Source organism: Sapajus apella, unplaced genomic scaffold (assembly GCF_009761245.1).
Source record: "Sapajus apella isolate SASKATOON/1434 unplaced genomic scaffold, GSC_monkey_1.0 scaffold13, whole genome shotgun sequence".
Taxonomy (NCBI): Eukaryota; Metazoa; Chordata; class Mammalia; order Primates; family Cebidae; genus Sapajus; species Sapajus apella.
The window spans coordinates 13,229,754-13,256,429 of record NW_022436953.1 but is presented as its reverse complement, the minus strand read 5'-3'; the positions used below and the strand labels follow the sequence as shown (position 1 = coordinate 13,256,429).

The window sequence follows — 26,676 nt, the reverse complement described above, 5'->3', positions numbered from 1 at the left end:
TAAAACTGAAACTGTATGTCCATTAAACAGCCCCTCCCAGTCTCTCTCCTCCCCTCCTATCCCTGGCAACCACTATCCTACTTTCTCTAAGAGCTTGCCTGCTTTAGATAACTTGTGTAATTAGAATCATGCAGTATTGTGACACGCTTATATCACAGCATAGTGTCCAAGATTCATCCATGTTGTAACATATGACAGGATTTCTTTCTTTTATAAGGCTGAATAATATTCCATTTTATTTAGAGGCCATTTTTTTTAAAACCTGTTCATCTGTGGATGGTCATTTCAGTTTTTTCCACCTCTTGGCTATTGTGAGTAATGTTGTAATGAATGCAGTTTTGCAAATATCTTTTTGAGATCCTGTTTTCCATTCTTTTGGATATATGCCCACAAGTGAGATTGTCAGATCATATGATCCTTCTATTTTTAATTTTTTGGGGACCTTCCATACTGTTTTCTGCAGCACCTGTACTATTTTGCATTCCCACCAATAGTGCACAGGGTACCAGTTCTTCCACTTCCGCACCAATACTTTTAATTTTTTTGTTTTGTTGTGAGGTGATGGCTCACTGTGGATTTGATTTGCATTACCTGATGATTAGTGATGTTGAGTATCTTTTCATATGCTTTTTGGCCCCATTTCTATACTTTCTTTGGAGAAAATGTCTATTCAAGTCCTTGGTCCCTATGAGTTTCATAACTACAGGACTTCTCAGAGCCTTTAATATGCTGATGTGCACTCTGTACCTGTAAGGAGTTTCGGACTTAAATGTCCATGGAATTTTCCCAGTTATTTCAGGGTGGGGTGGGAGAATCTAGTGTTCCATGGAATACCTTTATATGTTGTTTCTATGATAGCACTTTTCAAATGATGTTGGGTCTTGTATGTGGAGATAGATGAAGGGAGGGGTGAGAGTGAGAGGTACATTCAGGCACCAGCTCATTGGCTGTTCAGCCTGGCAAAATATAGGAAAAGTAGAATATCAAGCTGGAAGCAGGGTGGTGGCATGTGAGGACGCCATGAGGCTGGGTACGTAACTGTTAGATTTAGTAGGCAGTGGGAAGGTGAGGATAGACTGGTGAGATTTAGGGTTGGCTTTGGTAATGAAATCCTTCCATTCATCTGCATTCATTAGAATAGACAAATAAGATTGACCAACTTCAGGCCGGGCACGGTGGCTTACGCCTGTAATTCCAGCAGTGTGGGAGGCTGAGGCGGGCGGATCACCTGATGTCAGGAGTTTGAGATCAGTCTGGTCAACATGGTGAAACCCCATCTCTATCAAAAAATGCAAAAATTAGTGGTGGCTCACGTCTGTAGTCCTGGCTACTCGGGAGGCTATGGTGGTTGCCTAACCCTGGGAGGCAGAGGTCGCAGGGGGGAGCTGAGACCGCACCATTGCACTCCAGTGTAGGCGACAGAGCAAGACCCTGTCTCAACAAACAAACAAATAAACGAAAAAAGATTGACCAACTTCAAACGAAATAAACTGTCATCTTCCAAGGACTGGATGAGGAAGTGGGCTGGCCACCGTGATTTGGTCCTGAGTTATGCTAGGAGTCGTAGGTAGCAGAGAAGCTGGGCACTCCCCCATTTAAGAAGGGAGACCATTGCCTTGTCTTTAAGGAATTTTGTTTTTTCTTTTCTTTGGGCCCCTCTGATGAGCTCTTCCTTGTTTCCTGTTGGTCCTAGGCCTCAGCCTTTGGACGTGGGCTTCATGTCACACGGATTCTCTGCTGGATTCACCAGTGGCATTTTTAATTTCCTGGCCTTTAGGCATTGGACAGTTGCCCTAGGCCGATTTGACTGCACTCTCCCTATCAGTGTTGAGCAGATGGTGATTCCTGCAACTGGAGCACATTATGATTATGTAGCAGTTGGTTTGGGTAGTTCTATAAGTCCCCTGGCACAGTTGTCTGAAATTAGGGCTCTCCTCTGAAAGGGTTCTCACAGGCTGTTATGGAGCTGCAGCTGAAGACTCCTAATAGCCTTGCTATTTGTGGGCTTCAGTGTACAGAAAGATTTGACCTGCTAATGTTTCTTGAATTAAAAGTTGAACGTTTCTGGTTAAGGGTGTGTGGGAAGCTTTGTAGTCTTTGTATTTCAGTTTCAGTTTTCTTTTGCCTGGAGTTAGGATATTATCTGTGTGTTTGTGTGTTTATTAGTAGGAGACATTGACATCTTGTAGCTAAGTCAAGTTTATCTTGATGTTCTTGGTCCTGTGTTCTGTTCCTTTGCCAGATTTTTTTTTTTTTTTTTTTTTTTTTGGTCATGATAAAACTGGTATTTGGATACCGGACTGATACTTAAAAGTGTTCTATCTTTGACAGTAGGTATGGCCGAGTACATCCCAAGCAATTCCTTTTGGGAGTGGCAGTGAGGCCATCCAAGCCTCAGGAGATGTTCCAGGCTTTTCCTCTGCTATTTATCTCCTGCTAATGGTCCTGCAATATTGGAATTGGATGGCTCTTCCCTCCATAAAGAAACTGAGGCTCTAATCCCAGACATATGTGTTTTCTAGTAACATCCTGAAAACAGAAAATGTGTCAAGCTTGCTCGGTGTTAGCTCTTATTGCAGAAGTCACTGTTTAGACTTCATAGACTTACATTTTTGCACTCTTTTTTTTTCTTTTTTTTGAGACGGAGTTTCGCTCTTGTTACCCAGGCTGGAGTGCAATGGCGCGATCTCAGCTCACCGCAACCTCCGCCTCCCGGGTTCAGGCAATTCTCCTGCCCCAGCCTCCTGAGTCGCTGGGATTACAGGCACGCGCCACCATGCCCAGCTAATTTTTTGTATTTTTTAGTAGAGGCGGGGTTTCACCATATTGACCAGGATGGTCTCGATCTCTTGACCTCGTGATCCACCCGCCTCGGCCTCCCACAGTGCTGGGATTACAGGCTTGAGCCACCGCGCCCGGTCTCATTTTTGCACTCTTGCTGTCCTTCCATCTTCATCACACCTCTCCACTTTTTCTTTTATAATCTTAACTGTCATTTCTATTGCTGTAGCTTAGCTGTCTCTCCTACATATGTGGGGAAGTTGTCTTTTGTTTGTTTGCATGTTTTCTGAATGCTGCTCAGGGCTAAGTCCTGGGGAAAATGCAGAGGGCAGGTAGTTAGCGTATAAGTAAGAGTATGAGCTCTAGAACTTCTCTGGGTTCAGATGCTAGATATGCCACTTACTAGTTGCTTGACTTCAGGCAAGTTACATAAAATTCTGAAGTGTCAGTTAAACTTTCTGGATCTCATTTTCTGCATTTGCAAAAAGGAGATTGTGACAATATGTACCTTGTGGCCTATTAGAATGAAATGAGTTCATACTGTAGATGTGAATGCTTGAACCACCTGAATGCTTGAAGCTTGAATGCTTGATGCCATCTGAAAAGCCTCATAATATTAGCTGCCGCTATGTTGTTATTATTACTGTTGTAGAGATGAATAGATTGCCTTTGAAGAGATTAAAGAATACGTAAGCCAGCTGGGTGCGGTGGCTCATGCTTATAATCCCAGCACTTTGGGAGGCTGAGGAGGGCAGATAACGAGTTCAAGAGCTCGAGACCATCCTGGCCAATGTAGTGAAACCACATCTCTACTAAAAATAGAAAAATTAGCTGGGCATGGTGGCACGCACCTGTATTCCCAGCTACTCGGGAGGCTGAGGCAGGAGAATTGGTTGAACGCAGGGGGCAGAGGCTGCAGTGAGCTGAGATTGCACCGCTACACTCCAGCCAGGCGTCAGAGCAAGACTTCGTCTCAGAAAAAGAGAATAGATAAGCCACAGTCATAAATGCAGACGCAAAAAGAAACTGGTAAGTGTCATTGGAAAGGACCTCATTAGCACTGTCTGGTAGAAATCTGTGAGGTATGTATGTAATCACGTAGCCACTTTAAAAGAGCAGTGAAATTAATTTTAATAACATTTTATTAATCCAGCATATCCAGAATATTATTTTAGCACATCATCAGTATAAAAATTACTAAGAAGATACTTTATATTCCTTTTTATGCTGAGATTTCAAATATGCTATTTTACAAAACTTTGCAATTTGAATGTGAAATTTTCATTGGAAATATTTGATCTGTGTTTAAATTTTATAAAGGTAACAGTTGAAAAGGTAGACTCACAGACCCAAGTTGTTCTAAACATACTTAAAAGTTTTCCAGTAACTGAATCTTGAATATCAGTTTTTTTTGAGATGGAGTTTCACCCGTGTTGCCCATGCTGGAGTACAATGGCACCATCTCAGCTCACTGCAATCTCCGCCTCCCAGGTTCAAGCAATTCTCCTCGCTCAGCCTCCTGAGTAGCTAGGATTACAGACATGTGCCACCATGCCTGGCTAATTTTGCATTTTTAGTCGAGACGGGATTTTTCCATGTTGGTCAGGCTGGTCTCAAACTTCTGACCTCAGGTGATCTGCTCACCTTGGCCTCCTTAAGCGCTGGGAACGGGTGTGAGCCACAATGCCTGGCCAAATATCAGTTTTTAAATGTATATTTCAATTTATTGAAGTGAAATAAAATTAAGTATTCTGTTTCTGAGTCACATTAGCCACATTACCAGTGCTTAGTAGACACATGTGGCTGGTGGCAACTATCATGGACAGTACAAGTTTACTTAAAGTGTGAACTGAATTCATAGGGGTCAGTATTTTAAGCTGGCAAGATCAAGGAAGTCTTCGTGGAGGAAGTAGGATTTAAATTGGAATAACAGCAGGTAGAATTTGGATGGATGGAAATAGAGAAATACAGGAAATACCATGGAAATCTGTGGAATTAAGGGAACATGCATGACGACGATAAGCTTAAAGGAGAAAGGAAAATAGGGACCTGGTTAGGACAATCCATGAGTTACCCCTGAGTGGTCATGATTGTCCTTGATTCCCAGAATCAGGATTTAGAGTGACATGATCAGAAGGAGCAGTGTTTAGTGTGGATTGAAGAAAGGAGACTCTGGAAATTGAGAAACCTGTCAGGCCACTGCAGGAGCTCAAAGAGTTGGGGTAAAGAGGGCCTAGACTTGGGTACTGGCCTTAGAAGCGGAGAGGAGGGGTAGGATTTGGAGAGTAGTAGAGCCTGGATTAAATGTGGACCTCACAGGCAGGTGGCAGAGGGGATTGGGACGGTTTGAAGCCGGAGAGTGTTTATGGTGCCATCAACAGAAAGAAATGGGTTCCTTGTTTTAGTTTCTGTGGAGAAGAGAGATAAAGTTGGGGTGACTCTGTTAAGTGGGACTCTGGATCCTTGTTGTGATTGTGAGAATAAGAAGGAAGGGCTGGCTTCATGTGTGACCTGCCTCGGTAGCCTCCTCGGTAATAGAGGCTGCTGTTCCCTGTGGCTCTTGTTTCTAAATTGTTTCATTTCAGGGTCAATTCTGGGTTGTTGGAGTTTCTCCTACGGGTGGGAGGGGGGAGTGTTGGAGAAATGAAGGGGAATCTTGAAATCTGTCCTTTGTGTGCTTTCCGAAACACAAATATACACACCCACACACTGTTCCTTGCTAGAGAGGCAAGGTACCTCAAATGCATAATTACGCAAGGACTTGGCACTCTAGTGGTCTGCTTCTCTCTGTCCTCTGCAATTCTAAGGGTGTCTTCTTTTTAAACTTGGAACAAGGGCTGTGGTATTAAGGTTGTAGTATTAATGAGCTTGGGCCTGGAAGATTTTTGCAGCAAGGAGTTGTCTGTTCTCTCTGGTAATCTGGGTACTTTCATGTGACATCTAAGTCAAACATTGGGATTTCTGGGCACCACTTGCCTCAAACTAGGAAAATCATTGGTTGGAGTCAGAGCCCTGCCAGCCCTGCCTTTTAGAAATCGTTAATTCCTAATCCTCCCTGTCTTAAGACCCCATATTATGTTATTAGGCTTGGCTTAGTCAAAGGGTGATGCTTTGTCAGGGACTGACTCTGTCAATGTGAATCTTTGACGTTGTTTATGGTTCCTTCTCCTGGAAGACATGAATCAGATTTTCCTAAACTCTTTGGACCCTACTCCATTCTCTTGGAGTCAGCTTCCTGTTTTATTTTCTTTTGTATTTCATAAACAGGTTTTCTCTTGGAGTGTGGTTAGTGATTTTTATCCCACAGTGAATTTTTATCTGTTGTGTTGCAATAACGCTAGCTGTGGTAACACATCTCGAAGTTTCAGTGGCCTGGTATTGTAAAGCCTCATTTTTTATTTCACATAGCAGTATAGACTGGGTGTTCCTGGTTGGTGGGGGACCTCCCTCTACCTTGAGGGAAAGTGATTCAGGGATCCAGGCTTTTTTCGTCCCATAGTGCCACCATTTTAGTTGGTAAGGGGAAAGAATATGGACAGGGCATACTCATTTGTAAGAGCCCTGACCCAGGCATCACCTCTCACCCACATGTCATTGATGAGAATCAGTCATGTGATCTCACCCCAATGTAAGAAGGCCCGGGAATGAAGTCTTGGCTGGGCAGCTACTTTCCAGTGACTCTTATACACTGAGGAAGGAGCACGAATCTTTGGACGGCTATCAGTTTCTCCCACATACCCTGACTTGGTTTCATTTGGGAAAGAGAAAAAAATGTCGAAGACTTATATTTGGAAACGAGGAGCCGACATCTCCATTCACAGTCTGACCTTTGGTACTTCCTGTGGACAGATGGCCATTTATTCATTCAGTTTCATTTTCTTGAGAACCTTGTATGTTTGAGGCACCGTGCCAGGCTCATGGCTGATGGGAGAAGAGGGTAAGGGAGGGGAAAGGATGTCACCCTAGTGTGGACTCTAGTAACTTTAATTGTGCTTATCTTGGCATCAGTTGTCAGCCTTACTTGCCAAGTTCCATCTGCCTGTGACCAGCCATGTAGATCCCTCGTCTTCAAACCCAGCTCTGGTCATGTCCCCACCCGCTCTTAACTTTGAGTGTCTCTCTAGAACTTGCAGGATAAAGTTCAGCCTCTTAGTGTGATGTTTAAGGTCTGACTATCTGTCTTTGGACGGCTTTTACAGAAATCTCTGCAGCTGCTCCCTTGAACTTCCTGCTCCTGCCATTAGGCTAATAGGCTCTCTGTCTCGTGGCAGGCCTCTAGCTTCTTGCTCCTGGGTCTTGTCACACCTTTCCCTCTCTCTGGACTGTTTTCCTGCTCCCTTCACCTATCCTTGTGGCCCAGTCAAACCTTTGATTCTGATGGATCTAAGACACATCTTAGCATCCTTTAAACTATAGCAAATACCATACTGCATACTCAGCATAGTTTATATGGCTGTTTATTAGTGTTACTGTTTCATGGAATATCTGTCTATATTATTAGTATTGCTGATTGTCTACTTCGAGAAGATAGTTTCTTATGTTTGCTATAGAGCCAAGCTCAGTGCAGTGCATAGCAATAAGTGCTGCAGTTCATCAGATGTTCAGCATGCACTAATTGCTTTATGTCTCACCTCAACCCTTCAAAGTGGGCATTATTTTCATCCCCATTTTACAGATGAGGAAGTTGAGTCCCAGGTTTACCCAGCTAGTAAACGGGGAACCAGGCTTCAACAGAGGTCTGACTCCTGGTTCTAGGAGATGTCTGTTATGTGGCTGATGAAGGTAGTGGTAAGTGCAGCATATACCTCGTATTCCTTGTTCCCTCAGAATTTACAATCTAATTGTGAGACTAGATGTACACTTCTGTAAAAAATTAGAAGTTGCTTGGCAGCTTGCAAAGGTATGGGCTTTTAAAAGTCAGACCTGAGGCCGGGCACAGTGGCTCATGTTTATAATCCCACACTTTGGGAGGCCGAGGAGGGTGAATCACTTGAGGTCAGGAGTTCTAGACCAGCCTGGCCAACATGGCAAAACCCTGTCTCTACTAAAAATACAAAAATTAGCTGGGTGTGCGGGTGTGGTGGTGGGCACCTGTGTTCCTAGCTACTTGGGTTGCTGAGGCACGAGAATCACGTGAACCTGGGAGGTGGAGGTTGTAGTGAGCTGAGATTATACCACTGTATTCCAGCCCAGGCAACAAAGGGAGACTCCATCTGAAAAAAAAAAAAGTTAGACCTAGTTCAGATCTTGATTCTGCCATTTACTGTGGTGTCACCTTGGGGATGTTAGTTATTTCTCTAAGCTTCATTTTTTTCATTTGTAGATTGGCGAGGGAGGATACCTTCCAGAGCTGCTGTGAGGATTAGAATAAGAGAAAATGAAGCAGTTATTGGCAACTAGTAGATGTTGAGACAATAATAAACAATACAGACTAAATAATCTTAGCTAACATTATTTGTCAGCATTACCCAAGGCAGGGTATGGATAAGTGCCAACGTGGATGGTCTAAAATTCAGAGCTGTGGGAGACTCTGAAAGCTGAAGTGGGTCAGGCAGCTTCATGGAAGAGGGGGATTCCTGAACCAGATTTTTCAGAGATGACTGTGGCTTTTTTTTTTTTTTAGTTTACAGATGCTTTATTTGGCTACGTATTGTTTATATTGTTGGAATTAGATACCAACATTTAAAAATTGGGTGCTTTCTCATGAACGTATATTTCTAGCTTGTTCTGAAATACTGAAGGTTGGCAACACGTGGGCTGCATTTCAGTCATCAGAGCTGAGTAAGAGCTGCTGTCTTTAGAAAAGACATCCTTTGTCCTGTACCCTGAGGTATTTGAGTTTGAAACCCCATTTATAATCCCTTTTGATTTTTTCCCCATTAGATAATGTATTAGTTTCCTATCACTGCTCTAACAAAGTACCACAAACAGTGACTTAAAACAAATTTATTCTCTTATGGTTCTGGAGATCTGAAGTCTAAAATGGGTCAGCAGGGCTGTCACTTCTGTGGGCTCCAGGGAGAGTCCATTTCCTTGCCTTTTCCAGCTTCTAGAGGCCACCTGCATTCCCTGGCTTCGGGTCCCTTCTTCCATCTTCATAGAGATGGTTGAGGTTTTAACTGGGTGTAGGGAAAAGCTTCATGTCTCCTTCTGCTTGTTCAATATAATACAAATGTCGGTTGAGGATCTGTGTGTCACCTGTGCTGAGTGCAGGAACAGTGACAAGACAGATAACCTGATCTCATGGAACTTATATGCTTGGGGTTGGGGCTGGGGGTGTTAAGGAACAATACAATAAAAATGTAAAAAGTTCAGTGAGAAGAGAAACATTTCGCAGCATGGTGGCTCATGCCTATAATCCTTGCATGTTGGGAGGATGAGGCAGGCTGATCACTTGAGCCCAGAAGTTCAAGACCAGCCTGGCAACATGATGACACCCTGTTTCTTCAAAAAAAAAAAAAAAAAAAAAAATGTGTGCCTGTAGTCCTAGCTATTCAGAAGGCTGAGGTGGAAGGATTACTTGAACCTGAGAAGTCAAGGATACAATGAGCCATAATTGTGTCACCACACTCCAGCCAGGGTAACAGAAGGAGATCCTGTCTCCAAAAAAAAAAAAAAAAAAAAAAGAAAGGCAAATATCTAGAATATGTGTGTACTGTCTATACAGGGATTTAAAAGTGGCTGGGTGGCCATTATAGCTGGGTAGTCCAGGTAGACCTCTCTGTGGAGGTGACATTTGATCTCAGATGTAATGAGGAGAAGGAACTAACCATGCCATGATCAGAAAGACGTATAGGCACAAGGAAGCGCATGCGCCAAGGCCCTCAAGCAGGAATGAGCTCAGGATATGCAAAGAGCAGAGAAGAGGTGGGTGTGGCTGGAGCATGGTGAGTGGGAGGAGAGTTCCAAGAGGACTGGCAAAGTCAGATCCGCTGGTGCCTGGACTGGGCCAGGGTTTCGATTGTATCTTAAATATAATAGGATGCCATTGGAAGGTTTTCAGGAGGTTGCCAACATGATCTTAGATATTTGGAGAAGCTCACTCTGAGTGTATGTGCAGAGTGGATTGTAGGGGCGGCAGTCCAGGTAGAGCTGATGGAGGGTTGGACTGAGTGCTTCTATTAGAAATGGAGAGAAGTGGGTGGTTTTGAGAAAAAGCCCACAGCTGTGCTTTTTTGTGTGTCTTTTTCCTAGCATGTTACAGCTTTGGCTTATGCTGTACTCTGAGGAGACCGCCCCTGGGTGTTGCCAGCTTCATGCCTGGGAGAAGGAGAGTGACAGCCCTGGGCCAGTGCTTGTCTGGCTTCTGCATAGCCTGTCAGTGTGGAAAGGAGGCTGTGGCCAGCCTTGCTCAGCAATGTCTTTCTGGAGTGTTGACCACTTAGGTCATGTCTGGACATTCTTACCCTAGACCTTGTCTCCATCCCAAACTAAACATGTCCATTTGCTGTTAATTCCACCTCCCTTTGGAGGAACTCTTTCCCTGCCTTTGCTGATGGAGAAGTCTAGGTAAACCCTGCGGATCTTCCATCTCTCCCAACCTTGCCCAGAAAGGTGCTAGAGTACTGTGTCCCTGAGTGGAAGAGTCTGGTTGGACTGAGATCTGTACTGCGTTCTCTGCCAGCCTTTGCCAGTGTTTTCACCCCGTGTCATGGGTGGGAGAGCCCCAAGCCCGAGGAATCATGTTGGTGGAGATTGTCCTCACTGTGTATTCCCCATTATGCACAGTGATTTTTAGCACAGGAGTTATTTTTAACTTAGTTTTCCCAGCCCCTTAGACGTCTTCTCACTGCTTAGGAAGAAGAGATTAATAATCCCTTTTCCATTGCATACACGCAGCACTTTAATGTTTCTGGTGAGTTTTCAAAGACATTAACTTACTGTTTTTCACAAGAGGCCTAGGAGATGTGTGTGGGCCACCCTTATCCCCATTGTTACTTTTTAATAAAAAGTCTTGGACACAGTGATTACTGGGTTAATAAACAGATGAGGATCTGCAGTTCATAAATGATGCTGCTGGCCATTTCGTTCTATTTCTTTAGCGATGTTGACTGAATGTTCCTTTATGCTTTAGGAATAAAACATGCTTGCTGTTGCATTTAGCAATCTGAAATGCCCCGTCTTAGAGATGAGGAAATGAGGCCGAGAGAGCTGCCAGGACTTGTCGCAGATCATGCAGCTGGGCCTGGGCTAGAGGGCAGGTGGCCCGGAGCTTCTCTATCCTATTGTGGTTCTCTATGGTGGCCCTTCTAGTATCTCCCTGGAGGCTGGTTTGAGGCTGTGTTTGTTGGTGCCTTGGTGAAAGGGGCAGTTCTGGCTTTTTTTTTTTGTTTTTTGTTTTTTTTAGACAGGATCTCACTCTGTTGCCTAGGCTGGAATGCAGTGGTGTGATCATGCCTCACTATGTAGCCTCAACCTCCTGGGCTCAGATTATTCCCCCACCTCAGTGTCCTGAATACCTGGGATTATAGGCACGTGCCACCATGGCTAATTTTTGTATTTTTTGTAGAGATGACGTTTCACCATGCTCCCAGGCTGGTCTCAAGTTCCTGGGTTCAAGCAGTCCTCCCGCCTCAGCCACTCAAAGTGCTAGGATTACAGGCATGAGCCACTGTGCCTGGCTGAAAGGGGTAGTCCTTAACTACATGGCAGGAAGGGAACATTAGGGTCTTTTTCCCCTACATCATGTTGGCTGTCCTAAAAATGCCATGAGTCTGGACAGCAGCCCCATTCCTCACCCTAAGCTTTCTTAACCTTGCTAGGTTCTTTGACTTGGGAGAATCCTGGTAGCTGTAGAAGGAGCAGCAGCTCTGTACTCAGGCAGGCCTGGCTTTGGACCCTGGCCTACTATTAACTTGTCAGTGGGCAAGTTACCTAAAGATTCCCTCTTTGAACCTCAGTTTTCTCATTTGCTATTGGTCTTATCCTAGAGCATGATGAGGGCGAGAGATAATGTGTCATGTGTTGGTAGCCTGGCATAGGGCTTCAGAGTCGAGACTCTGGAGTTGACTGCCTAGGTTCAAATCCTGCCTCTGCTACTTAATGAGCTGTGTGACTTCGGGCCAGTTACTTAAACTCCCTGTGCCTCACTGGCTATTACCAGAAGTTGCACATTTTGTCTTATACCCTTTGCCCAGGCATAAGAATCTCTTACTTTCTTCACTCCCTAATCCCATTCCATACAGAGGCAAGGGGATTATTAGCTGGGAAGAACCTGGTTTTGGACATGACATTTTACTTTACTGAGACGTCCTGGATTGGATGAAGCATTTCTGCTCACTCCCTAACAGGAAGGGACAGGGTCTGCATGGGAGAGATTGGTGATGCCACCTCAGAGGAGGACCCAAACAGGAAGTTTGGAAACAAGTCAGTACCTACAGAAACTTAAGTGAGGGACTTACTGGTGCTTAACAACAGAAATTCAGCCTTACTTTTCAGGAAAATAACAGATGCTTAAATGTCAGTGGCAAGCAGGGGAGAAGGCTATTGGTTTGATTTTTGAGTAAGAGCTCAGTGAAGAAAGAGCAGTTTTTATCTGTTTCTCTTGATGTGTTTTGGTTCTCCTAATGAGGAAATGGAGGCTGAAGGGAACAGCTCTCTCTGCCCTTAATTAATTAGAGTCTTCTGCAGTGTGTGCTAATTTGTTGTTTTCAGCGAGACTGTTGGCTCCTTGAGAGTGAGTGCCAAGGATTCCCCAGCCTTCCTAGTCCCTGCTGCGCCTAGCACAAGGCTAAGCAGGCAGAGCAGTCTGCTCATGACTGAACGAAGCCCACTTTGTTGTCATCTTTTTTTTCCAGAGTGAGTATATTGCTCCGTGTGACTGTCGGCGGGCTTTTGTTTCTGGATTCGATGGCTCTGCGGGTGAGTCACTTACATTTTCTCTGTTCTTGCTGCACCTTTGTTCTCCTAAAAATAACTGAACCAAGTTTCAGCCTGTGATATAGAAGCAAAAAGAAAATGCAAACCAGATGCTCCTCATTGAATCTCTGCAGAAAGGTGTGGGTTCCCAGCCTTTCCTGGCTCCCCAAGGTCACCTTTCAGTAACTCTTTTTATTCCTCCCTGTACCTTTGCTTTCAAAGTTTTGACAATTTTTATTTAAAAAAATTTTTTGAACTTTTTATCGAATATAACATACATATAAAAGTTCTATTAATTAAACTAAATATACCTGTGTTACTTGCACCCCAAATAAGAAATGAGACTTTAATATCATTCCAGAACCTCCCCTCTTAGCTTATTGGTCCCAAATAATTCTCCAAGTGCTTGGCTTTTGGTTTTTCTGTTTTCACTCTTGGCTTAAATAACAAAGGTTAACGTTAAGCTATATTTTTTGTCCTTCCATAGTTTCCTCAAAACTGTTATGCCTTTGAGTTTTGGGTGGGCTCCCCATTTCAGTTTGTCTCTAAAGCAAGCTGGACAAGGTGGGAGCTGCCGTCCCATTGCGGTTAGCACACTGCTTCCTTTGGCATAAGTGCTTGTGTTAGTTGGCACATTAGGATTGGCTTTGGCTGACATCTCGGCCAAAAGCCCTAAGTTCTGCCAGGCCTGTGGGAACTGAGGGCAGATACAGGTAGGAGGCACAAGCTTCCTGCTAGGAACATGCATAGGGCCCACTTGGTCTTTCTCTAGGAAATGTGAAACAGCTCCTCTGGGTGCCTGGTGGAGCAGAGGAGTGGCTGTGATGGCAGAGCACGAACCATCCCTCCCTCTTTCGTGTTGATTATATGAGACCACTGTGGCCATAGGTCTACAGCTCTCCATTCTGGCCTTGTCACATACTGCACAAGTGCAGTCCTTTTTGTGCAGGGTCCAGTGCCAGGCAGCTTGGGTCTCAGGACCGTTCTTTCAGAGCTTGACACACAGCTTGTTTTCCGAGGTGTGGTCTTCTCTTGCCCAGAGGTTTCTTTGGAGTCAAGGACCCATCTGCCCCATGAGGAGCTGGTGCCTCTTACTGTTCTCACCTGTCTGCTGTCATTTTGTGTAGCTTCTGGGCAGTTGTTAGAAACCCTTTTTTTCCTCCCCTGCTGCAGGCACAGCCATCATCACAGAAGAGCATGCCGCCATGTGGACTGATGGGCGCTACTTTCTCCAGGCTGCCAAGCAAATGGACAGCAACTGGACACTCATGAAGATGGGTGGGTACAGGCATGGCTAGCTCGAACTTAGTTGGCCTGATCTGGGCAGGGTTCCTAGAGATCCTCAGGACTCCTGGATCTTAATCCTTTTATGCAGTCATGGACGCTTTTGAGAATCCAAGGAAAACTGAGGAAAGAAAAATGGCATGCCTATCCATGCATACCAGTGTACATTCAATTTTGGAGGACCCTGGTTCTCATTTTACTGAGGGGAAATTGAGGGCTAGAGAGGACAGTTGATTTACTGCAGATCATGTTGCTGTGAATTTCACTCCTGTACTGGGGACCTTCTGTTTTCTGCCTCATGGTTTAGAGTGAAATAAAGGCAAGGTGTCACTGGCAGCAGAAGCCAGAAAGCTCTCCCTCAAGGCTCTCTCTGAGGATCTTGGACTTGCTTCTGGCAGCTTAGCTCTGGAGAAGAGCAGCATGCAGGGCAAGAGAAAGGGTCTGGAACTTTCTTGGGCCAGTCGCTTCACTTGCAGCACTTTAGTTTACTCATCTGTAAAATGGGTTAATCACAGTAAGTAAGTAACACATAAAGTGGTGAGAATTAAAGCAATACTATGTGGAAAGCATATAGATTAATGTTTATTGAATAATGTGTGTATGTGCTCTGTGTTTTCTTTCAATTTTCTGCCATATGTATTTTCCTGTCATTAAAATTGTCTTTAGAAACACGGTTTTAGTGATTGTACAGAGTCTTTCCTTCCTGGATTTTGAACTTGGGAAACAGAAGATAAGGAAGGGCCAAGTGAGAAAGAGAAGGTGAAACAAAATACCTGATGCTTCTCATTTGTTGTAGGAAATAATGAGGAAAGGAAATAGTCCCCAGACTCAGCAGGGAATAGATGACTGGCCTGTAACACTGAGATCCAGGCAGCCAGCTGACTGAGGGGTGTGTGCACTCATGTGTGTGCCACACACCCAACACACACACACACACACACACACACACACACACACACACACACACACGTTCTTTGTCTTAGGGAGGAACAAGGAACATTTTTGTCCTGGCATTGGATTATTTTAAATTTTTATTTCTCAAAAATCTTTTCATAAATATAAAAACACCAAAGCTACAGATTGCTGCCTGTTGCTGCAGTTGATTTCTCCTCCCTTTCTCTCTCTCTCTCTCTCTCATTCTCTCTCTCTCTCTCTCTCTCTGTCACACACACACACACACACACACACACACACGCACGCAGAGAGGCAGGCATTTGAGGCTGGCTGTTATAAAGGGACAGGCTAATGGCCTTTATATTTTTTCTGTTTGCGTGCTTCTGTTAATGGGAGTCAAGCACCTGCAACATGTATGTATGTTTGTTTATTTGTTACTTATGTGTGCCCATGTTCCTCTATATTCCAAATATCAGAAACTAACTTTGTAATTTTTTATAAAATACAGAAAGAAGCTCTGATACATTTTTCTTGCACCTAGCAGATCATTGTGTCCCCCTGGGGAGCAGGCGTCTCTCTTTGGGGCCCACAGATTCCAGCTGTTAGGTCTGACAGCATTTTGGGTGTCAGAATGTTAGAGGTGCGAACACTACCTGCCTGTTCGTTAATGTAGGTATGTGGTAGGAAGCGGATGGCAGAGGGGGTGAGTCCTCCTGTCTTCCAGGCCCCTCCCTAGTTTCCTCGGTCGAGTCTTCTGTGTAGGGAGATTCTGGTGGGTTTGGTTGGCCAGTGAGTGATTCATCCCTGGGGTTTTGCCAAAGATCTGTCTGCTAGGAAATGACATGACTTCATCCTGTGAAAGTTACAGTATGTAGTATACTAGGGGCATTAGGAGAAACTGTGTAAATAAGTGGCTTATTTAGTGGTTTGAAAAAAATAGGAAAGAATCAAATAGCAGAATAAAACTCAATGCCAGCTTGTAGGCAGTTTTTTAGTATTGGAATTCATGAGCTTCTTTCTTTATAAGCCTTTGCACTTCCCTGCTGTGGTTATGTAGTTATATCAATACTCAGTAGAGAAAATAGTAAAGATAGTTTCTACTGTTTTAGAATATGTTAACTTTAACTCTGTTATATGTACAGTTTACCACGATGTTAATTATTTAGCCGAAATCTGATTGGTTAAAAAAAGTATATATCTCAAAGATAACTGGCTAGATATGGAAGATGTTGGCTTAGATGAAAGGAAAACTGGACTATAGAAGTAATCTTAGTTCCATTCTGAAGGCCGATATGTGTCCTGTGACTAGCATCTTAGAAACAGAAAGGGTTTTTTCATCCTGGGAGTTGGGAAACCCAGAGGCCCATGTTAAAGACGACAGATGACCAGCAGTTTGGGAAGCTGAGGGAGGCAGATCACATGAGGCCAGGAGTTCGAGACCAGCCAGGCTAACATGATGAAACCCCGTCTTTACTAAAAATACAAAATAAGCTGGGCATGGTAGCGTGAGCCTATAATCCCAGCTACTTGGGAGGCTGAGGCAGGAGAATCGTTTGAACCCAGGAGATGGAGGTTGCAGTGAGCTGAGATGGCGCCACTGCACTCCAGCCTCGGCAACAGAGCGAGACTCTGTCTTCAAAAGTAAATAAATAAATAAAGACAACAGGAGAGGTTCCTGTGTGCCTCTCTTACAATCTTTGGAAAGATCTCTTTGCTGCCAGGACTTGTGCACAGCCCTGGGGCAGGGACCTTCTCTTGGCTTGCAGATAAGGGGCGGGCACTAGTAGCATGTTATCACCTTACCTGGTATGTGATATGTGGGAGGCTCCCAGTTCCCAGGCTTCATCAAGTCACTGCCCAGGTTCTCATCAAGTGACCAGTAGTGGGGAAGTGACTGAAGGCCGAGGAGATGATCTTTGTGGTGACACCCTGTGCCTACGTGGCAATGATCCCCAGGATATTTTTACAAGGAGTCAAGTGAAAAATCATGCTTTTTTCCCTTCTGTCTCACCCATGTCTTATGCTTTTCATACATACCAACTTATACTTCTTCCTCTCTTTCTGTAGCCTTCCAGGATTAAGGGAGGTTCAGATTTTCTAAGTCCTGTCAATCCACTTTAAAGAAGCTGCTTAATAAAGACCCTGCTATCATGATGTTAGAGAATTGCATCCTTCTGGTGGCATAATGAGTGTGGGTCCACTGGGAATTGTTTCTTACCAGTTCTTCCCTCCGTAGGTCTGAAGGACACACCAACTCAGGAAGACTGGCTGGTGAGTGTGCTTCCTGAAGGATCCAGGGTTGGTGTGGACCCCTTGATCATTCCTACAGGTGAGTGAGCTTGGTCCCATTCTGCTTGGGTAAGGAAGTGGCTTCTAGACTCCCCTCCATCCTCCTTGTTTGCTTGTGGGGTGTGGAGAATTTGGGGCTCAGTATGACTGATTTTATAGTGGAGGTCAAGGTGAGAAGAGTTCCCCTGGTGGTGAAGATGTGCTTTTGCAGTTCCTCATCCTGCACACCCAACTCTGGGCCACGGCACCACTGCCTTTCCGAAGGTTCCAGGTTTCAAGGCCCTGCTGCCTGCCCCGCTGCAATGGGCGTTCGGCTCATGGCTGGGCCACAATGTGTCTCCTCAGATTATTGGAAGAAAATGGCCAAGGTTCTACGAAGTGCCGGCCACCACCTCATTCCCGTCAAGGAGAACCTCGTTGACAAAATCTGGACAGACCGTCCTGAGCGCCCTTGCAAGCCTCTCCTCACACTGGGCCTGGATTACACAGGTCAGAATCACGGTTCCACCCAGCAGGGTCCCCACCATTGTCCCCCTACCTCTTCCTGTTGTCTCCAACCTCGTTTTCTGAAGCCAAGTTGAGTTTAAGCTGACAGGAGGATTTTGCCCTATCCTGCCTCAGTGGGATATTTGAAGAAGCAGGAGCTTTATTTCCACTGTTGCCACCTACCTGCCACTTAGTGTGGCTTTGGTTACTTTTGCAAAGCTCGTTGGGTGGCTTTTTGGGTGCTGCTGAAAGCACTGAGTTGTTTTTTTTAACCGCTCAGCTGCTAACTGCCACTCTAACGTATTTGATATTGGAAATAGAACATAGAGGCTTCTAGGTTCCATTTCCCTTCTTATGTCAGCATTTGTAGGTTTACCTTCCTAGGCTGCTGTCCTCCATCTTGTACTTTCTGCCCTAGAGGCTTTGGGGTGTGGGTGTGTTTCCCTGGCCTGTGTGATGGTGGTGGGTATGCAGCATGTTCTCTGAACCGTTGTGTGGATTTATGAAGCAGTGAAGGGGCAGAGGGAGAGGCCTGGAGGTGGGGCTGCAGGGGAGGGCGCCTTGCTGTAAAAACAGAGGTAGATGGGGGATGGCTGTGGAATGTAGGCAGATTGCCCAGAGGGGTCCTGGGAAGAAAGCATGACAGCCTAGATCCTGGGCCAAGTTTTAAACAGCATTCCCAAACTGATCTTCAAAGCAGCCCTGGGTGTGAGGGCAGCCCCCACCCTGCTTTCTTATATGACATTCTCACCAGAGGGGTATTGCCCAATGGGGAGGATGGGTCCAGTGAGTGGCCCAGGGTCAGCTAAATATTTTCCATCAATGTGATTCGAAGCTTTTTTTCACTAGAGCAGAAACTGACATTTTGCTTGTAGGAGAGGAGAAACAAATGTTGCTGATAAAGCTTTTGTTTAGTTCACATTGGGTGCCCACTATCTGCAGGATGCTGTTCGAGGTGACAGATGCCCAGCCTGCTCAGGTGGCTGTTCCCCGAGTTATGAATGCTGCCTTGGTAGGGTGATTGTGGTGGCAATGGGGTGAGCTCCTCTAGCACCACGATTTCATCTTGCAGAGCGGCAGGGAGGCCTTGGCAGTATCTGAAAGGGCAAGTGTGATTTGGAAGTGGTAGTCACAGTGAGTCAGACTACAGGGAATTCCTAGGTCTTGGCACCAAAAGGCGAGTCTTGCAGCCCCAGGAACCTCAAGTGGTGGGTGCTCTTCCCCTTACCTCTGAGACTGGGTGAGTCCTCTTTGCTGGGCAGTGTGTTGATGTAGCTCCCGTGTGTCCCGTATTGCATCAGTATTTATAGTAGTGTATCAATTGCTGGTTTAATTGTCTGTCTTCCCTTCTAGATTGTAAACCCCATAAAGATAGGGACTGAGTCTGGCTCAGAGCTGTAACCACAGTGACCGACCAGCAGAGTGCCTGGCATGTATCTATTCTTGGCAAGTCTGGATGCTAATAGGCATTTGTGGGATGCATAAATGAATGAATTTTACTGGTGAGGCAGTCAAGGCTCACAACAGTCAAGTGGCTTGGACACCTCCCACATAGGGCTTGACTCCAGGCCTCCTGCCTGTGTAGGTAGCGTGCTCCCTGTAAGAAGTGGTGCTGATTAAAGATGTTTGGGGTAGGTTTCTTCACTGGGTTCCTACTGCTTTCTGGGTGGGGCTGGAGTTAAAGCGCGTTTGTTTCTTGCAGGCATCTCCTGGAAGGACAAGGTTGCAGACCTTCGGTTGAAAATGGCTGAGAGGAACGTCGTGTGGTTTGTGGTCACTGCCTTGGATGAGATTGCGTGTGAGTGCTCTGGTTTCACTGCCTGGGCTTTTTACCCAGTCTCTCCTTTGGGTCTCTGGGAAATCTGTGTGTTCATGCCATTCAACTTTCTGAGTGGCCAGGGAAGAAGCAGAAGACTGCCACCAAATGGGTATAGGAGATACCAGCTAGGATGAAGGAGAAAGAATTACAGGGAGTTGGGGAGGGGAGCGAAGCTTGCCTAGAGCAGTATTACAACAGAGTGATGCCCACCGCTGGCCAATCTCTCAGGATCATGGCACCTCTGAGGAAGGGCACTTCCTAAAAACATTTTGTGTCTGTCAGCGTCTTTGTATGTATTGCAGTGGGATCATAGGAGAGACCTGTTTTCCTTACATTTGTCCTGTAGTTTCCTAAGGCCTTTATAGTGAGAATGTTCTGGGAACATTTCTGCCTCAGAAAACTAGGAACTAAAAGTTCCTCCCCAAGCCCATTGATATAATAGCAGTTTCTCAATCTTTAGACCTTAATGCAGCTTCATGCAATTGTTCAGCACCTTCTTTCATCTGAAACCTGCTGGAATCTGGTTGAACCTTCCTGTCCTATCTTCTGGTTTCTGAGTGGATTTGACCCAGGGCAACTGAAAAGAGGCACTGCTTTATCTTTTTGCCTTCTCACTAGAGAATGAGACCCTACTGCAGTGTCCTCTGTCTTCAATCCCTGTGTCTTCCATCCCTAAAGCATTGTCAAGTGTATCAGTGACTTACATCCCTAATTAACTTAATGACCTCAATTCAACATCAGAGAAAAACACATATACAACTTTTTTCTGTCCCTGATTGTAACAAAAACACAATCCCATGATAGAAAACTTGGAAAATGCAGAGGAAGAAAAAGAAAAAGAAAAAAAAAAATCACCTATAAATTCTCTTACTTAGAGATAACCAATATCAGTACTCTATACATGTATCATTTTATAGCCTGATTTTTTCAATGTATCAGTATACTATAAGCATATATAAGCATAATTTTAAAGTGAGCATTAAAGATTCCAACATGTGGTTATATCATAATTTATTTAATCGTTTCCCTAAGGATGACCTTTGGGTTATTTGCAGGTATCCCATAATTTATTATAATGCTACCAACAAAATCTTGGTTCATGAATCCATGGCTTAATGTTTGATCATTTTCTTCCTACTTCTGGTTGGCTTTTAGGGCTTTTGACTCATCTTGCCCTTTGCCTGCCAGAAAGTTTACACCGTGGTATTTGAATTTGCCCATCTTGCTACACCCTAACCCTAGGTACTGTCACTTTTTAAGAAGTACTAGCATGATAGGCAAAAAATGTTGCCTCATCACTTTACTTTGAGAAGCCATTATTTTCAAATAGAGGTAGTACTTTTAATGCCCAGTCCTTTTTTTTTTGCTCTGATCCTCATGAATGCAGCAATGGGCAGCTGGAAGTCCTGGGACCAGAACTGTGCTCTCTCCTGGTCTCTAGTTCTCAGACATTCAGTAACATCACTGACCCTGGCTGTCCACAGGTCCCCCACCCAGCTGTGGTGCCAGAGCAGACTCATGGCTAGCCCGCAGGCTCTGCTTTCATTTGTGAGCTGCAGCCTCGCTGACTCACTGCTTTTCTTTCCACCTCTGACAGGAAACCCTGTCTCCGTGGGGCTCACTGACCCTTACAGAAAAGGCCTGCCTAGCTTCCCTTGTGGGAGGGTCTCAGTTTTTCTACCCTAGGTCATCTGCCTCAGAAGGGAGAAACTGTTTGTCTCCTTCCTTTTTATTTGGGAGTGCCAGAGGTTTATTGGCTTCAAGGCCAGGCCTGGCAGGTCACCACTAGGCGGACCATTTCAACTCTTTGTGGGGGCAGTTCTCATGATTTTGACTAATAGCTTTTATTCCCTTTTCCGGGCAGTGATGTGGGAGCATGAGAAACAGCTCTGGTGCCATCACGTGGTGGACATGAGCAAATGCAGCTCAGAGGTGGAATCAGGCAGGAGTCAGGCTTCCGGCCTTTTGTGCGATTCCACTGAGTCCTTCCATAGCAGCTGGACTCCAAGCTGAAACTTCCCTCCCTCTACAAGCGACCCCTTACAATCTTAAGTCAGGCAGGTGACAGGGACTTTGATTTCTTTTCTAGGGCTATTTAATCTCCGAGGATCAGATGTGGAGCACAATCCAGTATTTTTCTCCTACGCAGTCATAGGACTAGAGACAATCATGTGAGTGTTTGCCCCACATCTGAAACTTCCTTCCACAGCTCCTCACAGCCCTGGTATGCCCTTTCTGGTGCTGGCCCACCCATCACTGCCTGCTGTTTCACTAATGCACTTCTTTTTTTCTTGCCCCTTTAACATTTTCCCTTCTTTTCTTCCTTAGCAGGTGTTTATTTATATCCTGCCTCTCTTTGAGCCCCCAAAATGATTTGAAATGCATGAAAGTATCTATAGTACTATGAGACTAAAAAACAAGTAGGTGAGAACATTAGGACCAAGCTGGAGTGAGGGCAGTCCTTATGAGTGAGGTTAGTTCACAAAATTTTTGCTGCAAGGTCTTGTTGAGGCCACATATTTGATGCCAAGTTTTCTAGCAGTCAGTGTAAAGGGGTATATATGCTCAGTTATACAATTCTGGGTCCACAGTGCAAATAAACCCAGTCTTTTCGAAGGTCAAAAATAATCCGGGAAAACCTCTGAAACTACGCTTTGTTGAATTGTCAGTTTATTTTTTCAAAGCATTTCTTGTGGCCTTCTTGTCATTACTATTCTATTTAAATAGCTTTTTGCATTAAGACAACACATTTATTAAATGCCTGTGATTTGCCAAAGGTCTCTGTTAGGTGCTAGAGTGACCGAGACAGGACAGGGTCCTGGGTTGGAGTTGGGGAGATGAGCATCTCCTCTTTCTAAAGCATTTGGGCATATAAGTGGGCAGCAGCATGCCTGTGGGATGGATACAGGTGTTATGAGAGGGGCCTGACCTAGACTTGGAGATCAGAGTAGTAATGTAATATTGGGGAATGTAGTATTGAAGCAGAGAGTAAGGATAAATGTGAGTGAGTTAGGTGAATGGCAGGGCGAGGAGAAGCAGGGAACTGTGATCCAAGCAGAGGGAACAGCATTTTTGGAGGCTCTGGGCAGGAGAGATCACAGTGCATGGGGAGGACCTGAAGTGGTTTGGTGAGGTCGGAACATAGTGAAGCCAAAATGTGAGCAGGGGCCACGAAAAAGAAAGGCCTTGTGGGCCACATTCAGGAGCTTGGGTACTTGTTCTGAACAAGAATAGTGGGAAGCTATTGAACACATTTTTCGGAGGGAACCACGTTAGACATACAAGTTGTAAAGAATATTATGACTGAAAAATCGATAGATGGAGAAAGACTTAGAGGCAATGGCATTAACCCAAGTGAGAGATGATGGGACCTGAACCCGCGTGGTGACTGGGCGAGGCTGTAGATAAGCTGGACAGATTCGATGGAGATTTAGGCTGTGGGTCCCAAGGTCTTAATGAAGGAGGAGAAGAGGGTCATCAGTGAAGGAGAATACTGCCCAGATTTCTGGCTTGGCGAATTGCGTGGATGATGACAACATAAATGGGGACAGGGAATACAGCTTGGAGAGCAGGATTTGGGAAAGGAGTGGGGAGGAGAGAAAAGCGGCTTGGCTTTGTTGCCAGGAAACAGAGCCTGATGTGTATGTGTGTCTGGGTTGCCACCCTCTCACTCATGTTCCCTCCCCCTCACTCATGTTCCCTCCTTTCTCTGCCACCAACGTCTCCTTCATCTGCAGGCTCTTCATTGATGGTGACCGCATAGACGCCCCCAGTGTGAAGGAGCACCTGCTTCTTGACTTGGGCTTGGAGGCTGAATACAGGATCCAGGTGCATCCCTACAAGTCCATCCTGAGCGAGCTCAAGGCCCTGTGTGCTGACCTCTCCCCGAGGGAGAAGGTGTGGGTCAGTGACAAGGCCAGCTATGCTGTGAGCGAGGCCATCCCCAAGGTTGGTGGCCCCACTTTGGCCCATCTAAACCCTGCCACCCGCTTCCCAGTTCTGGTATTGTCTTTGGAGCAGAGGCAGATCTCTGAGGCTGCCTGTTGGATCAGAAAGGTGGTCTCCCTGGATGAGGCCCTAGAGCTGGAGCTGAATTGAGAGCCGGAAGGCCCTTATTGCTCGTTGAGTCCTGTGTTTTCCTGAGCATGGTATGAGAGATGATTTTAGGTGATACACATTGTTATTTAGGTTTATTTAAATGTATCTTAAGCATTTAGCATGTAATAGAAAAAGCATAATTAGCATGAGTTCATGATATTATAATAATTATTTTAGATAAAGTTGAATTTAATAAATTAAGTTGATTTAAAGAAGGTCTAAAGAAAAGTACTAAGTAAATAAGGGTACAGCAGATAAGAAGCCAGGGTAAAAGTTGTACAGGTGGTATGAGAATGCTTGAAGCTTGAGAAATGCTTCTCTACCCCCTCCTTCTGTCCAGAGAGGACCGGGGAGTTGGGGGTTTGTCACGTCTCAGTGATAGTGATAGCCTTGCCCTTGACTGAGCCCTTGCTGGGCAGTGCTAAGCGGCTGACACTTGTTGCCTCGTTTTTATTAGGGTCTGGAATGGGACTGGAATCCAGGCCTCTTTAGAGGTAGGCTTTTCTGCTGTGTCCTGCTCTGGGCCTCTGGCTGCCAAGTGGCCTTTGGTAAGCTCAGTGATGTCCTCTCTTCTCCACTGAGCAGTGGCCATCCTGGGAAGAGTCCAGGCCTGGCTGTCTAGATCTGGCTTGCCATGCACCCCTGTAACCTTCACATACAGTGTGACTCCTCCTCTCTCTTTTCTCCCTCTCCTTCTGGAGAGAGGGGGAAAAGGAGATAGATCAAGAAAGCAATTTGAGAAGCTTTGTGCAAGTGCTAGGTGTGCTGAGGCTCCCCTGGCTGGATTCTAACTTGTTCTCAAATTGGAAAGGGTCTTCTCCAGCCCTTAAAGATCAGATCATTATCACTAGCTGAGACAGGACCACTGAGCAAGAAGGGAGGGAGCTGGAGACCTCTCTCATCAGGTCATGTGCATCGCCAGACAGGGAGAAAAAGCCTCCTTTGTGCAGCAAGAGAAGGGTGATTTCGGTCAAGCTTTCAGTGGTTAGTGAACTCTAACCACAACCACAGTGGCTTGGAAAGCAATGTCTCGCTGATGGCAGGCAGCCAGGAGCCTCAAAGAGCTAAGGGAGTGAGGGATGGAAGAGAGACACCTTGTTTGATGTACTTGCTCTTTTTGGTTGAGCTTAAGCTCAAGGTCATCAATCAAAAGGGACAGGTCATTGGGACCCCATGGGACAGCTGGGTGGGTCCCGAGTGGGAGCTCTTCAAATGATTTGCCTAAAGTAAGTTTTGCTGAACAAAGAGGTTGTTGCCTTGGTCTTGGGTGGGTGGAGCAGGTTTTATTTCTTACCCTGCTGCCCTTTGCCTCTAGGATCATCGCTGCTGTATGCCTTACACCCCTATCTGCATCGCTAAAGCTGTGAAGAATTCAGCCGAGTCGGAAGGCATGAGGCGGGCTCACGTGAGTAGAGGAGCTGGTGCAGAAGATGGGATGTGAGGTGGTCAGAAGTCCCAGATCCTTCACCTCCTCTGTGGCACTGAGCCTGGCACAAGGTCAGAATGTCTCTGAGCCTTAGCCTTCTGGCCTTCAAGAGTTAATGAGAGAATGAAATAAAATACTTGATGGATTAGATCTTTACAAAGTATAATACTCAACACAAAAGGAGATATTGACCATAACAGTGTAGATGATGGCGATGGTGTGATGCTGTTGAAGCCTTTTAAAAGAGCCAGATTTTGTATCAAAGCAAAGGATGGGTCTAGGAAGATTTTGGGCCCAGAGGTGGCTTTTGATAGTGGCCTGTTTTTCCTGGCCCCTGTAGGGTTCTTAACCTTTAAGTTAGCCTTTGGGAAGGGCTCCCTGTGCTCTGAGGTGGGGCCCTTTCTCACTGTGCCTGAACTACTGAATAGCACACGCTGGCTTCCCAGAAATGTCCACATGTAAAGCTCTGGTTGCTGATGGCGTGTGACCCTGCAGGTGCAGCCTTCTCATACTGCATTAGGGCTGGGCTCTGAATCTGGTCATGTGATTTTCAGTAATAACTTAAAAAAATGCCTCCGTTGTTTGTACAGATCAAAGATGCTGTTGCCCTCTGTGAACTCTTTAACTGGCTGGAGAAAGAGGTTGGTTCTTAGTCTTTGTTTAATATGTGGATATACATTATTCATACCTACCTATATGTGGTTCTAACTCTGGCATCCTCCATGCTCTGCTGACTCTGAGGTCTGAGATCTTGATCAAATTTTTGGGCTCTATTTTAATAATTCTCTCTAGAAATTTGGTGTGCGTAGATTTCAAAATTCTTTAATTATGAAAATAGTAACAAGGATGAAGAAAGAAGTTCTTTCACAGAGTGGATGCTTTTTGAGTTAGGGAATCATAACTAAGTGGAATTTCATTATAAGGAAAAATGACCCGTATGATATTATTAGAGGCAAGCTGATTGTATTAGGAGAAAAGATCTTTGTGTTCATTTTGAACTTCAGTTTAAGCCATAAACCTTTTTATATTAAATTGACTCTTAGTCATTAATTTCTTGCCCTAGTTGATGAGGGTGGTTTCTCTGTGCTGTTATTAAACAATATCATGTTCCCTTTAAGTATTGTATAAACAACTCTTTAATTGGAAAAAGGAAATATTGTCTTTATTCCCACCAGTGTAACTTTTTTTCTCAAGTTTCCTTCTGGCTGTTGTTCATCTATATAAATCATTTTTTAAAATATAAATCATTTTTACATGTCTCTTAGTGTGCAGATAAAATTTTTTTTTCTATTTTGAGATGGGATCTCATCTGTCACACAGGCTGGAGATTAGTGGTGTGGTCACAGCTTACTGTAGCCTCAGCCTCCCCAATCCTGCCACCTCAGCCTCCTGAATAGTTGGGACTACAGGAGTGCACCATCACGCCCAGCTAATTTTTTCTGTATTTTTTGTAGAGAGAGGGTTTTGCCATGTTGCCCAGGCTGGTCTTTAACTCCTGGGCTCAAGCTATCCGCCTATCTTGGCCTCCCAAAGTGCTGGGATTTTAGGTGTGAGCCATCACACCTGGCTCAGATATGATTTTGCTTTTTGTTTATTTTATTCTCTTGGAATCATAGCGTGAACATTTTCCAGGCATGTTGAGGCCTTATAAAAGGATCCAAATGGAAACTACATCTAGTGGCTATTCTGATTTACTAACTCAGTCCTCCTATTTTTTTTTTTTTTTTTTTTTTTTTTTTTT

The 26,676-nt window shown here is 45.0% G+C and overlaps 1 protein-coding gene across 3 annotated transcripts in view; it reads left to right on the top strand.

Annotated features, from left to right (window-relative positions):
- XPNPEP1 (X-prolyl aminopeptidase 1) overlaps nucleotides 1–26,676 on the top strand; it is a 58,305-nt gene that overhangs the window by 17,921 nt on the left and 13,708 nt on the right. For 2 of the 3 annotated variants that reach the window (XM_032281561.1, XM_032281562.1), the window contains 9 exons: nucleotides 12,579–12,642; nucleotides 13,813–13,917; nucleotides 17,054–17,146; nucleotides 17,452–17,595; nucleotides 19,295–19,390; nucleotides 21,501–21,582; nucleotides 23,149–23,359; nucleotides 24,825–24,914; nucleotides 25,526–25,576. In XM_032281561.1, coding sequence (XP_032137452.1) covers nucleotides 12,579–12,642; nucleotides 13,813–13,917; nucleotides 17,054–17,146; nucleotides 17,452–17,595; nucleotides 19,295–19,390; nucleotides 21,501–21,582; nucleotides 23,149–23,359; nucleotides 24,825–24,914; nucleotides 25,526–25,576 — 936 coding nt within the window. Of the gene's footprint in view, nucleotides 1–7,456; nucleotides 7,570–12,578; nucleotides 12,643–13,812; nucleotides 13,918–17,053; nucleotides 17,147–17,451; nucleotides 17,596–19,294; nucleotides 19,391–21,500; nucleotides 21,583–23,148; nucleotides 23,360–24,824; nucleotides 24,915–25,525; nucleotides 25,577–26,676 lie in introns of all 3 variants that reach the window. The other variant, XM_032281563.1, reaches the window with a different exon arrangement.